The 14,549-nt window shown below is 46.0% G+C and overlaps 4 protein-coding genes across 4 annotated transcripts; 3 read left to right on the top strand and 1 right to left on the bottom strand.

The window, feature by feature from the left end:
• Positions 1-203: 203 nt before the first annotated feature.
• On the bottom strand, positions 204-6,507 carry GLAREA_12869 (MFS general substrate transporter; the record flags this gene model as incomplete). Its single annotated transcript, XM_008084632.1, has 4 exons — positions 204-2,451; positions 2,503-3,144; positions 3,827-4,035; positions 4,921-6,507. The coding sequence occupies 4 exons, from the start codon at positions 6,505-6,507 to the stop codon at positions 204-206; spliced, it is 4,686 nt and encodes a 1,561-aa protein (XP_008082823.1).
• A 759-nt stretch (positions 6,508-7,266) lies between these two features.
• Positions 7,267-8,231, top strand: GLAREA_12870 (uncharacterized protein; the record flags this gene model as incomplete). The annotated part of the gene is made up of 3 exons (XM_008084633.1): positions 7,267-7,419; positions 7,485-7,705; positions 7,769-8,231. The coding sequence occupies 3 exons, from the start codon at positions 7,267-7,269 to the stop codon at positions 8,229-8,231; spliced, it is 837 nt and encodes a 278-aa protein (XP_008082824.1).
• A 1,176-nt stretch (positions 8,232-9,407) lies between these two features.
• GLAREA_12871 (HAD-like protein) lies at positions 9,408-10,438 on the top strand (the record flags this gene model as incomplete). Its single annotated transcript, XM_008084634.1, has 2 exons — positions 9,408-9,428; positions 9,494-10,438. The coding sequence occupies 2 exons, from the start codon at positions 9,408-9,410 to the stop codon at positions 10,436-10,438; spliced, it is 966 nt and encodes a 321-aa protein (XP_008082825.1).
• A 621-nt stretch (positions 10,439-11,059) lies between these two features.
• Positions 11,060-13,279, top strand: GLAREA_12872 (FAD/NAD(P)-binding protein; the record flags this gene model as incomplete). The annotated part of the gene is made up of 6 exons (XM_008084635.1): positions 11,060-11,252; positions 11,312-11,535; positions 11,716-11,845; positions 11,896-12,360; positions 12,430-13,202; positions 13,250-13,279. 6 exons carry the CDS (start codon positions 11,060-11,062, stop codon positions 13,277-13,279), a joined length of 1,815 nt encoding a protein of 604 aa, XP_008082826.1.
• Positions 13,280-14,549: the final 1,270 nt, after the last annotated feature.

Below are 14,549 nucleotides of genomic sequence, written 5' to 3' on the forward strand. Positions count from 1 at the left end.
CGAAAACCAACCAAAATCTTCGATTGATGAAGATTGGCATCTGTCGCAGATTTGAGAAAATTAGATTGAGTATTTCCGTGCGTCGAGAGAACCAGTACAAGGTTAGTTAAACGAACTTTCCAAATATCAAGTGCTTTCGACTGCTTGTCTTCTGGAAAATTATTGAATATGAAATCATTTGTGGCTGAGCCTTGCAAAAGATTTCATGTATCTTCAGATATCTCTGAGATCTTTGACTGGCATTCCTCCAATGCCTTCTTGTCCGCTTCTGTTGGGAGACTATGCTTTCCCAGGTCCACTCCCCTTTTTCTAAGGTCCTCTCTCCATATTTTATAATCATCTCGACACCGCAGAAAGCCTTGAGTCTCGCCATCCCTTTCAAGGAATCGATCTGCTAGATCTATCTGAGCATCCAAGCATTCCACTTTGTGCTGCTTGTATAAGCCAGTCGCAAATTTCTGCAGGATATGCAGTGCAGTAGGATGAGTACGACCGAGAGTGTACCCATAATACATGCCCACCTCTCCATACAATGCTGTAGCTTCTGGGACACCTTCTGGAATACAGCGGACTGAGTCGGCCAAACCACACCTATATTTCATTGTATCTCTATGGTCATAGCCCAAAACACGTTCACTAACCTCTAAGAGTTCGCGAGATGAACGAACCGATTCCTCAACTCGTCCCTGTCTGCACAGAATGTCTGCCAGTCGTCCTTGAAAACAAAGTGTGGGGGGGTGATCCTGTCCTATAACACGTTGGCTCACAGAGAAAACAGTGCGGGCTATCTTTTCGGCTTCTGTATACTTTTTCTGAGCCATGAGAGTCATGCTGAGGGAACTTTCGAATTCTAAAGTATGACAGTTTTCGCGCCCGTTTATAGCGACAGAGTGTTCTACTAGTTCGCGGTGGACCTGTTCTGCCTCGCAAAGTAAATTCACCTTAGTAAAGCAGGTTGCAATGTTTCGCGCGCACGCAAGAGTTTGGATTTGTCGCTCGCCATGTATGCGTATCGAGGCATCTAATGCAAGGTAAAAGACCGATGCCGCCTTTGGATATAGGTTCTGTTCGCATAGGATAGCCGCGTAGGCTTCCACAGAAGCAATCCACGCAGAGTTGTGATTTTCAGACTTTTCGAACCTCATAAACGCAGCAAGATTCAGCTTCTTGGCTTGTTCGACATCGCCTAATTTCATCCAAAGACTCGCACCGAAATTCTCACGGTGAGCAGTCTCCAGGCTCCACAAGCATTCTGTTCGTTCAATGTCTAAACACAGCATAACATGACCTAATGCTGCTGCTGTTTTACCAAGGTCGTCTTCACAACATGCTAGGTCGTGTAGCAGCTTTACAGTGTTCATTCCATGTCCACGAGTATAGGCAGAAAGATAGTTAGCTTGAGGAAGAAGTTCTGCAGCAAATTCTCTAACCCCTCGATCATTCTGGACCATATACCCACTAGGAAAGACTCTGCACAGGTTACTGATAGCCTCGGCTTGCCAGTGTGCGATAGTCGCAATAGAAGCCATCCAAGTTCGGGTCGATAACTGTACAAGCCGATGCATTGAGAAAACACCGTCAGCAAGGGAACCTCGAATCAAGGAAAAATCAAGCAGAGTCTGGACTTTCCTCCTATCTCTTAGAGTGATGTCGTCTTGCATTCTTAATATTCTTGCTAGAATGGATGAGCAGTCTAGAGTAGCCATCAGACACAACAAATCCGCCGCTTCGGGATGGCCGCGTCTCAGAAGCGAATAAGAGACCTGCCAAGTCTTGAAAATTGCGTTTGGTGTGCCTGGCGCTCTTCTGGCATCGTAAAGGTCTTCACTCAAAGTTTCCGTCATAGTGTGGATGTCTTGCTCGAGGGTTTTGAGATAATCGATGAGAGTAATATCATCGAATTGGTTGATGAATGCTGCAGCTTGAGTGATTGCAAGCGGGTGGCAATCAAGTTTCGTGATCAACCTTTCAGCCTCCTTGTCATCCCATTTATTTTGGTCCAAGATTTTGGCCGAGAGCAAGACTTTAGCTTCTGTCGGAGGAAGAGATTGTACTGGGATTGGTAGAGAGCTAGTCAATTGAAGCCCAAGTCTCTTGTCCCTAGTAGTGATTATTATTCTTCCACCCATAACGTCTGGCGGAGGCAAAGAGTTTGCGAGGTTGCTCTGGTCATTCGGCGCTAACGAGCCATCGATGGAGGAAGGGAAAAACATAGAGAAATCGTCGGCATTGTCCACAATCATCAACCGTTGGCGGGCGGATTTCTTGGCCAAATGCTTCTGTACAATCTCGCGAACATTTGTTGTTGAATCGTCCCAACCTTCAAATTCGAGCCCTTTCGCGATTGCAACGTACGATTCCTCAAAGTTGGCAACGCTTCCTGCATAGACCCACAGAAGGTCACTTAGCGCGTGATACTTAAGGGCATATTCAACCGCAATCTTCGTTTTGCTATTCCCGTTGCAAATTAGCAAATGTCAACAGGAGAGTTCGAGGCATTACCCAACACCGCCAAGTCCTTGAAGAGCGACTCTAGGCTGAGTTTCCAAGGTCTGCCGCATTTGGTCTAGAATCTCGTCTCGCCCTTGGAAGTCTGGGTCATGTCCAAGGTATGTCGGTAGTGTAGATACGTATTCAATTGGCTTTGTGGGGTCTGCGTCTCTTAGCATACCTTCCAACTCACCGTAATCTTGCTCACCTGTTGGACAGCAGATACGGCGCGCGCAGATCTCTATCTGATCTGCGATTTCCTCCAAGTATAAGTTCGTTGCAGTTCGAATCTGGGCTTGATGTCGAGGTTGACAGTGCTCTAAACCTAATTCCTCAAGCCCCCGTTCTACATTAAAACGAAAATAGATTTGCTGATCGGGCCCATACTTGCTTATTATCTCGTTCCTGAATTCATTTGCCACAGTCTGCGTGTCAGTTGCCATTTCTTTCAGTGTCTTAGCAAGTGTAGCACCTTCTCCGACGCTCCCCAACCGCGGTACGCCGGTTCCAATGCTCAATATGACCCCAATAGGACGCTTATCACCCCAAATGCGTGATGCTTCATCCAACAAGGGCCTAATAGGATTATTATAACCGAGCGCTCCATTAACATACAGCTGATTGTTAATTACGATAGGGTCGAAAAAGTTGGAGCTGCTGATGTTGCACGGCAAGCTTGCCAGATACAGCAATCAGGCATTTCATTGCCCGACACACTGTAATTTCTGAGTCGAACAGGTCCTCTGGGTCGTACAGAAACTGCACATAGTACCCTAGCTAATATGAGATTTCCATAAACGCTCAATCTGTCGATATGAATAGACTCACACTTTACAACGAGGTCCTCCGTCTTCTGCTACTCAAATCTCAGCATAGTATTTTTCCCATCCTTACTTCTCTGTGTGAGCCTTCTTTCTACCATTTCTTGAATGGCTGCTTCTAGAGAATCTGATCTGAACCGAGGCTGTTTGATTAGAACCTTGACGAGTTTTGTTATCTTATTGCTTTCGATGAATGATTCTTGTGGGAAAATTTGACGTCCGAGCTTAATGTATTATGCGATACATGTGTCGAGGTCCATATGAAGCACGCCCAACATAATGGCGATGAGACCTCCTGTCGAGGTACCCGCGATCAAATCGAAGTAATCGCAGGGAAGCAGGGGTCGAGTTGCACTAGGATCAACATGTTTTTCTAAGCGCATCATCAATCCCTTCAGAATGTAAAGACTCGACAGGCCTCGGAAGCCCCCTCCATCTGGGAAAAAGATTAACCACTTTAGTCGAATTTCATCACTATCGAGTTTATGTCTACTTGAAAGGGAATGATCACTTACCTAAAGCAAGCAGCCTTAAGGGACGTTTCGGCGTATCTTTCACTGAACTCATTCTCGATAAACCCAAGAAATATCTTAGATAGCGTTACCTCGTCCAAAGGACAATAGGTTTGATAGTTGCTCAGTTCTGGAGAAAGACTCCAAGAGCGGGGTCGATAAGTCGGATTTGATCCAGGCGGTAAAGTCGTAAAGTTGTAACCGCCGTGTGGCTACACCAGTTCTGCATGGCACTGCATATCTTGTACACCATTATCGAAACATCGATGCAATCTGATTGGGACACCATTGCTACTCTCGCGGCATTCCACATAGCACGCGAATGCTACAAGTAAGTTTTGAGGTGCATTGCTTTGCCTCATTCGATAATTTCCTTCCTCAGGATGGGTGCTTAAAGAAGATCAGAGAGAGGACTTTGCCATTCGCTTGGCATCCCAAATTTTTAGGTCGGAAGATCAAGTGTTAGTGCCCTAGAGGATGTCTCGAACTCGTTGAAATGTCACTAAATCAGCTGTGCGTCAATCAACAACTGTTCATGGCAGATTGTAACACGGCATTGTGACAGCCTCTATGCACAAAGGGAGGGCTCAGCCAGACCTTGATCCGCTTTCGAAAAGTCATTGTTCGCTGACAGCCTCATCGATGGTTGTTGATGTGAAATGATACTTTTTTTGAGAAACGAAAATGAGAACGTGGAAATTGTTGATGGAAGCAACTACAATCATGTCGTCGAAAAACAAAGTGGATCCGGTCGATTCGGCCTAGCCCAAAGCGGTCATCATGTCTGGTGCCTACTGGGTACAAGACAATTCTTAATCTGCCGAGGAGTCTGAACCGTCTCACGCGTGAATAAAAAATTTCAATGAGTATGATAGTGAAGTTTTAAAGAAGGGGTTTATCCTCAGTTCATTGATGAACTAGATCTCATATTCGTCCCTTGGCCGGTGCCTGCTTCAAACATAATATATTGCAGATATATACACTCTATGCCAACTATATTACAATTTGAACACATTACCAATAATTGTTTATCAACTAGAATCCCTTCTAGCTAAGCTCTTATGAAGTATGTGCTCCCTCATAAATGCGCAGCACACCAAACTCAGCACCGCAATCCCAAGACCAGTAAGAAACACACCCCTCAAACTGTTCTCATAACTCGCCATAACACCTTCTTTCCAGCCAGCAGGCAAATGCTTCAACTCATCAAAGCTATCCCTGATCCTCCTGATCTCTCCTTCAGCACCTTTCTGGCCGTCAAAACGGTCGTGAAGACCTTTAAGCAGAAGATTCTGGTACACCGCGCTTCCGATGGTGACGCCGATGGTGGAGCCGGTGCTGCGGAAGGCGTACGTTGCAGAGGTGATAACGGCTTGGTGATCGTGTGAGACTGCCGCTATAACGGCGAGAAGAGTGACTGTAAGCATGCCTCCGTATCCAGCGCCAGCAAGGAAGAGGTAGATGACTGGCGGCCAGTTTGAAGTACTGAAGTTCAAAGTACTGAGCAGCCCGATGCCCAGGACGAAGGTGCTCATGATGGCAAGAGACAAGATCTTGTACTTTCCAGTCCGATTCATAATCAAACCAGAAGACAGCGATCCGAAGGAAGCTCCAACCGATTGTGGAATGAGTCGTGCACCGGCTGCGGTGGTGCTGAGACCCTTGGCTTGGAAAAAAATAGGGACATAGAACAGCCCTATGTACAACACCATTGTCGCAAACCAATTGGTGAGACATGCAGCCGCTACTGTACGGTTGAGGAGAAGCTTGACTGGAATTACTGGTTCAGTTGCCACACGAGCTTCGATGTAGATGAAGGCGGCTAAGGACAGCAAAGATAGAATTAGCGAGACATAGACCAATGGATGTGTCCACGGTACTATATTTCCCCCAGAGTTCAAACCGAGCAGGAGCAAGACAAGCGTAATGACCAAGGTCCCTGCGCCGAGGAAATCAATTCGTGAAAGCGTTGACTTGTCCGACTTCTTTGGCGGGATATTGACCGTGAAGAATACCAAAATTCCAGAAACCACAACGAAAGGAACCTGGATCAAAAAGGCATTCCTCCAGCCCCAGACATCGTTGATCCATCCTCCAAAGATACCTCCCAGCCCAGCTCCAGTGCCGAAGCAGATGTTTCCAATTCCCTGTACGATGCCTCTCTTTCTCAGCGGAACCAGATCACTGCCCACAAACGTAGAAATAGCCATCAGACCCCCACCTCCCATTCCGGCAACCACTCTACCACCGATCATCATCCACTCGTTCGACGCCAATCCACATATCAAGTTACCAATTGCAAACAGAATATTGCTAACCACCAGTCCCGTTCTCCTACTGAAAATATCCGTCAGGCGCCCAGACAGTGGCTGGCAAGCTGCATTTGCGATCAAATATGCAGAAGCAAGCCATGATAGAAGGGAAAGGCTGTTGAAAGACGTCGAGATTGGTGCCGAAAGAGTGGCAATTATAGTACCGTCAAGCGCACCCAGAAAGACACCAACGTAGATGCTTCCAAGAACCAAGACCAAGCGTTTGTTCGATACCTCTTGTGCGAGTACAGTTTCCTCTGTTGTCTCTTCCGAAGGGGCCGTAATCGTCGCTGGGAGGGTCTCGTCGCGGAGGAGAGGGGTCTCTTCGTCGGAGACTGCGCCGTTGGCGGGAGGGTTTTTATTTGTAGCCATTGTTGTATATGCAATTATTAAAAGGAAAAGAAAGAAAAGCTTTCATACTTCCTATGATACCACCTTATATTGTTTCCCTATCGAAGAGTGGGATGGTTTAAATTTGCATTGTAAAATGGCTTCGAGCTCGACCTTATTATGGAGAAAATGTCCAGAAGAGGTAAATAGCATCCCCTGCCAATGAATGACGTTCCGAAGCATAGCCGATTTCGGCGATTAACTTAACTAGTTTCGAGACTGTGACCGTTTGGGAATACATTTCGATGATGTACCGAAAGCCTCCGAGATACATATGTTCCTAGTAATATAAGTTGTTTGGAAAGAACAGTTGAATTTGCATATTGGAATGGGTCAAGACTTATGCATAAATGATAGGGATTTTTCGAAAAAAGAATATTCTGTTCTGATAGAAGAAGTTTATCTAAAAATAGCACCCAGTTCGCCTCAGCTGAGGCCGATCACCCGGTCAATGCCTCCCTTCTATCGGGCTGACCCACGCGTCAATACAACTGAGCCTCCTTCAAGAACCGCAGGACAGCAACTCACAAAAACCAACGATAACCGCGAACGATCTCCCAGATTCCAACAATTATTCACAAACCAACACACCCCTCCGTAACGAATCTCACCTGCATCTGCAGCCTCCCTCTTCCACGGCAAGCTGCTGCGAAGTAAACAAACAAATTATCTCAGCCTCGTATTCGATCTGGTTTTCTTTTCTGTTTCAGCTTCATTTTGAACACTTCGAGAGGTGCAGAGATGATGGAATTCGCGGCACATCAGTTGCAGAAGATTAAATTGGGGGTGCATATTGGGCAATCGGCGTTGATAGTGGTAGCATGGATTCTAGAGATTCTGGTGTTTAGGTCGTCGGCGAAAATTGATGGGAGACCTGGATGGTTTTTTGGCTTGGTACGCAGCACCATCTTCTGGGAGAAGTAGATTTGCAAGTATGCTAACCGTAGCTTTTTGTGTAGTGCTTTCTCACGATACCTGCCCTCATATACCTTACCATGACACCCAGGTTTCCAAGGACCCGTAAATTCGCAAATCCTTACGCACTCGCATCGGTGGATGGCCTCTTCTGTTTGCTGTGGTTGACGGCTTTTGCTGCCCAGGCTAGCTTTAACTCCAGCGGCAAATGCAATGACGGCTGCGGGAGGAGTAAGGCAGTCGTAGGCTTTGGTGTTTTCATCTGGTTCGTGTTTTCCTATCACTTTGTGTAATGAATCAGTGCAGGGAGCTAATATTCCGTGAATAGGTTACTTTGGGCTTTAACTACTTTCATGTCCCTCTACGGGGTTGTCTACTACAAACGGGAAGGATATCTGCCAGGAGCTTCCAGGGCACCAAATAACGCGAACCAAATCGACCCTGACAAAGATGCATTTTCAACGGCACCCCACGACGAGTACGCACCGGTCCATAATGTTGATGATCACGATGCCGTTCATGAAGCGCATGATACCTCGATTCCAAGTTACGGCGGACCTCTGTCAAACCCACATTTCGGCGACAACTCGAGCAGCCCCTACGGTGGTGGTGTAGGATACGTGCCTCCTACGGTCCACGATGATAATACGAGCTATTTGGGCTACTCCGGCGAATCAACAGCACCAGCATATTCAAGTCAGCCGCCAAGTGTGGTAGGATACTCTGGTCAGTCAGGTTCGGTAGGCAGTGCGGCTGGTAGAGCTCAATTTCCACATGCAAGCTACAATTGATGTAAAATAACGACTGGAGATATGGGGAATGTTTTGATATGGTTGAAGGGAAAGCATGGGAAAAGAAATTATCTAGGAGTTCATTGTCACGGAGTTTTCTACTTATCGATACCATAGATACGAATTTCACAAAATGCAAATATTCCTAAAGCGCGCTTATGCCGTCACCGGAGGTACTGGAAAAAACCTATGTGTCGAAGGAATGATAATGCGGGCGGCTCTTCCCAGCCAGGAGGACTATGCCGAAGGAAATACGACCAGGTGCTTCTTGTATTGGTCTGACGGAGGACAGGAACATTCAGAGTTTTACGCCTACAGGAACCACGGCAGGAGTTACTACCCCCGATATCTTCCGTGCATTTCTGTCGACTGCCTACTACAGTTTTGCTCAAAATTCGACAATAATACCTCAAGCCTGATATCAGTTATCGCTTAACCTCCAAATTTTGCCGGATCGCAGCGTTTATCTTCACAGCCTCTCGTCCTCGGACCGAAATACCCTGATATTCACATGAAATGGATCTCCCCAAATGCTGCCCAATGAATGGGCCAATACAGGTACGAAACTGTGTGCTCCATTCTCCCGTTCAGACTAATCAGGATGCCTGCTTTGCGCACATGCCACTACGAGGCTCTTGAAGCTTGTGATGGCCATATTTTGATCCTCAAAACTTGTGGCTCATATTGGAATACTTCCGGTTTGTTTTCATAGTGGTTCCGGCCGATGAACAGCATGCTGTGTTCGACTCGATATGTTTTGTTTTGATTCGAGATGCTCACGTACCATTAAGCGAAACCAATGGTCTCGACCCCACCATGTTGGCCAAAGGCGGGGTCAGTCAGTCGGGTTACACGAAATCATACGTGAAGAGTCCTCTCTCGGCGACAACCTTTTCTTTTCTCACACAATATTTCCTCACTATAGCACTCGGCAAATCCAGGGGTCTTCGTCTCAAATCCTATACCAAGACTTGTTTTCAATATCTTGTGTCGCTTGCCAATTGTAGCAGAACGTATTGAAGTCGTATCAGCCTTGTGAACGCGCTACCAATTTGACCGATACTTCTAAGAAAGCCACCTGCGTCGCGAAGCCGCCTTTTCAAACATCGTTCATTGACTGTTTAGTAAGAATTGCCCTCATTAGATACCAACAGTCATCTACAACAATCAAGCAAAATGGCAGATCAAAAGCAAAGAGTTCGTCATTCATGTTATTCTACGTCTCTGTCTATGTTTCCGTTCATCAGCTAACTCAATTGTAGATCACTACCCTCCTATTCGATTGTGACAATACCCTCGTTCTCTCCGAAGAGAAAGCCTTCGAAGCATGTGCTGAATTGGCCAATGAAATTCTGGAAAGCAAGGGGAAACCCGAGCGATACACAGGAGCTCAATTGATGGCAGATTTCGTCGGCCAAAACTTCCGCGGCATGATCACAAACTTGAAGAATATATACAAATATGAAATGGATGATGCGACATTGGATTCTTATGTGCAACGCGAATTGACTGCTGTCATCAGATCGTTGAAGGGGAACCCAGATGAGAGCGGCAAGCCAACTAAGGAGATTGTGCAACCTTGTGAAGGTGTTGACGCCGAGTTGAAGAAACTCGCGGACGCCAAGAAGCCCGATGGGTCGAGCAAATACTTGATGAGTGTCGTTAGCTCGAGTGCTTACCCCCGGGTCTACGTGTCTGTTGACTTGACCAATCAACTGCAATACTTCGAAGACCCAAAGCCAAAGGATGCTCCAAAAGCAGACCCAAATTCTTTACCAAAGGAGGAATCAAGAGTGCGTGTATTCTCCGCCGCGACCTCTATGAGAAAGCCATTGTCAAAACCCGATCCTGCTGTTTACATCCATGCCATGCAAAGACTTGGATTCATCACCGCCAAGAAGTCAGATATCGGGTTGGTGGAGCCTGGATCCGAGGAGCAATATGACCAAGAGTGGGCCAAATACTCATTGGATCCTAAGGAGTGCGTTGCTGTTGAAGACAGCAAGTCAGGTGCAACAGCTGCCGTTGCTGCCGGTATCCCAACGATCGGCTACACCGGTAGCTACCCCGAGGAAGAAGTTGAGGAGAAGACAAAAATTCTCTTAGATGCTGGTGTTGCTGTCATGATGAAGCACTGGTCTGAGTTTGAGAAATGTCTGGCCGAAGTTGAGGCTGGAGCTCAAAACACCAAGCCTGCAAAGAAATAAGATTTCATTGAGTCTAGATCTTGGAAGTTATAGAGATAGATGAGAAAAGAGAAAGGACAAACGATTACTACACGGCTTGGATACAAAGACATGTGGAGCTACCCCTACACTTTCTCACTAATTATTTTCTTATTCGGAGTTTCGTGCAAAAAAGTGCTTTTTCTCCGAGCCCTGCTTCTGATTCGGTGGGGAGAAGACTTGTGCTGACTGCGTGAGTGGCAGATATTCGGTAACATTACTTTATAATTATGTCGTGCTACAGTCGCTTCCACGGTCAGCGTTGCATTTACAACCAATTTTCTGCACCCAAGCCAAATATTTCCCGCCTGTGCTCACTTGATACCAGAAACTCAATGTTTTATGCTTGATTTGGACTGGTGGCATGTTCAAGTAACACCAGTTACCAGTTAAAACTTGAAAGTCTCAGTAAGATTCTCAGCTCATCTCAACGCCTCCAACAAGGTATTCGCCATGTCGCAATCTTCACCGGTAGGTGCTTGCAAATATTGTCCGATCTATAGTCTCTGCCGTCGAGGCGTCAAGTGTGTACTTATTACCCCGCCTTCTCCGCAAGTCAACAGTTTTCACAATGCAAAGCGTAGCTTTTGTTTCAGATGAACGATGATTTCTCTCTTTACAACCGTGGTTTTGTGCTTTCTTTCCGCTTCTCAATGTCTCTTTGTTAATGGCTCGCCGACAAATTCTCCAAGAGATGATGCTCGTGAGCAAGTTAAATCCGAGTATGACTATATAGTGGTTGGTGGAGGGACGGCAGGTCTCACCGTCGCTGATAGACTCACTGAAAGTGGAAGATGTAAGTAACAGCTGCATTTTTTCCTCGTGATCTAGCTAAATACTAATCGATACCTGTAGACACTGTGCTTGTGATTGAATATGGGGATTTTGGTAGCGCTGCCCTCCCGCCTATGAGAACCCTCAATAACTTAGATTCAAGACAATTCAACTTCTGTTCAGACGGTAGCAGGAGGTGCTCAAAGTTTCTTCAATACTACTCACTTATGGCAAATCCCTTCTACTCCTCAACCTGGAATGAACAACAGAACACAACTTGTTGTGCTTGGCAAAATGCTTGGCGGGTCTTCAGCTGCTAATGGAATGGGCTATTTAAGAGGTCAAATCGAAGATTATGACTCTTGGGCAAGCTTGTTTGGTAGACGATCTGATTGGGACTGGAAAGGACTGCTTCCTTATTTCAAGAAGGCAAGATTGATTATACACTGGTTTTTAATTCTGGTCGACTAATTACATATAATTAGGCAACTACATTCACACCCCCGCCACAAGCACTTGCCAATGAGTTTGATATCAAGACTGATAGAAGATTTTGGGGAAATGTTGGGACTAAGATCTATGCCACACTCCCATCATTCCAATGGCCACAACTCAGTAAGTTCATGAGTCTAAGCTTTGGTTTCTAATTGCTTACCATCTCCCAGAAACAAATTTCAGAGCATTCAGAGATATTCCAGGTGCAACCTACCCACCAGACTCTGGTTCCGGTCTTCCAGGAGTCTTTTGGTTTCCTTCATCATATGATCCCGTGACGATCACCAGATCGTTTTCACGCACTGGTCATTGGGATGGACTCAACCGCCGGAACTACCAAACGATAACTGGCTCCAGAGTTATCAAGATCACTTTCAATGGCGATCAAGCTTCTGGTGTGCAATATGTGCCCAGCTCGGCGACTACAGTGACTGCGAGCAACGTCAAGACTGTGAAAGCGAAGAAGGAAGTCATTCTAAGTGCAGGAAGTATCCATTCGCCACAGATTTTGCAAAGCAGCGGAATCGGTCCAAAGTCGATTCTCAAGGCTGCAAATATTCCTTTGAAAGTTGAGCTTCCTGGGGTCGGTCAGAACTTCCAAGATCATCTGTTCAATCCTGGTCATGCTTTTCTCTGTGAGTTCGGTTTCTCTGATCCGCCCCATATCTTCTATCTTTCAGAAATTTGTATCTAATTCAAGATAGTTGAGAACTTCACTGCCGACCCCAGTCCTGAAGATTTGAACGATCCAGCTTTTGCCGCGGCAGCTCAGCAGCAATTCGATCAAAACAAGACTGGTCCCCTTGTCGTCGCCTCTGGAAACTCTGCGGCATTCCTACCACTCTCTGTGGTAGCACCTACCACATTTGCCAGACTCGTCTCAACCTTCCAATCAGCAGACCCAGCAGCTTACCTCCCACCAAACACTCACCCAACAGTCATCGCAGGCTACAAAGCCCAACAAGCCATCCTCGCCGACGCCTTCCGCTCCAAGGGCTCCGCAACCTACAACATCCAATTCGGCGGCGGCGCCGTCGAAGGCTTCAGCGTGAATCTCCGCCCCACAAGCCGCGGAACCGTCAACGTCGACCCTCGCGACCCCCTCTTCCTCGACCCCATCGTCGACTACCGCGCCCTCTCCAACCCCACCGACCTCGCCATCCTCATCGAATTCATGCGCTTCACCCGTCGCTACATGGCCACGCCCACTCTCGCCTCCTCCGCACCCCGCGAACTCGCGCCTGGCGCAAATGTCACCAGTGATGCGGATCTAGGTGAGTTTATTCGTGGGGTCATGTGGCCGACGGTGTTCCATCCTATTGGCACGAATGCGATGGCGCCGAAATCTTTGGGGGGCGTGGTGGACACTGAGTTGAGGGTTTATGGGACGAGGGGGTTGAGGGTTGTGGATGCTAGTGTTATTCCATTGTTGCCCGGGGCGTATACGCAGCAGACTACTTATGCTATTGCTGAGAAGGTGAGTTTGATTTCTTGTGTGAGGAGGGAGAGGGCTAATGTTTGTAGGCTGCGGATTTGATTAAAGCTGCGCAATGATTTGGTGGTCGATGGATAGACCGTGACGGATAGATGGAGAAAGGCGAAAGTCTTGGTTTTGATAATTATTCCACTTGTGTTTCTAATCTTACAAAGTAACGTTGTGGAAATGGTAAACCATTTTATTTTAGATGTGTCTATGAAAACCTTGAAAAGGATTATTCTTGAAAGGATACAGTAACATTCCTCCTATGCCCTCAGAAAATAATCCACTACTCTGACATCAAAAATTTCAATCCTATAGCAGTTCATCATAAAAGTGCTTTCTTGGAAAGTAACTTTATACTTGAAATTTTCCTCCTTCATTGGGCCACAGGTAGTCACAGTTCTTGCTTTAGTCCTTCCTTAGCTATACTAGCGCGCTTTAAGAGGCTATTAACTGCTCTGTGGTTACCGTCTGAGCTTCATGTCTTTCGAATTTTGTGAAAATTTCAGGTCAGCTCTATAGTTTTTGAAAGCCTCCGCCGCCGCCTTATTTATGATTTTGCTAACGATATAAGTCAAGAGTAGTAATATTTGCCACATCAGTGTTTTGTTGAATTGACAGGATTTCCTCTAAATACGACAGTTTTAAAAAATGGAATCTTCTACTCTTTTATGAAAGGTACGTTTCATATGAATGAACAAACTGAAATATGTATTTACTTACACAGAACGAGCAAATATGACGTATTGGGCGGGATAGATCCGGGGGTTGAAACGAAGTACCCTACTCGTGGTGGGCGAAGTAAGAGAGAGTCGAAACACGATAGTTCTTCGATTAACTTGACGAAATATCATATATTTAGTAGATCCAGTTAGTAAAACATTACATATTTCGTAATTTGATTTCAATATATAACACCTCTTAAGATGTATTCGACGTTCATGGTCGTTTCATTCCATTTAAGTTTAATTGGCAAGTAACTAATATTTATTTTGTACACCACGAGGTGCCTTACTAGTATAGTAACAGATCGATCAGGATTCCTAAGCTATCATCTTTCTACGATGTCTACACAAATTTACGTTTATTGTGCTGGCAGCTGGGGTTTTATCGGTTAGGTATTATGCGTGTAAAACTGTACTAATTTAATCGCTTAATAAGTTTCCTTTTTAAAAAGGAAATGCCGACAAGTCTGTAGGTCGACATTCTGATGTCACAAGCCTCGGGGATTCTATACTGTTTAGCACTGCCGACGGATACTCACAGGTGCGAAGCCTTATTACGCATTTAACAGTCGGCGAAACGTTGGATGCCTACCGTATAGGATTCCTAATGTTACACGTC

Source organism: Glarea lozoyensis, assembly GCF_000409485.1.
Source record: "Glarea lozoyensis ATCC 20868 chromosome Unknown GLAREA21, whole genome shotgun sequence".
Taxonomy (NCBI): domain Eukaryota; kingdom Fungi; phylum Ascomycota; class Leotiomycetes; order Helotiales; family Helotiaceae; genus Glarea; species Glarea lozoyensis.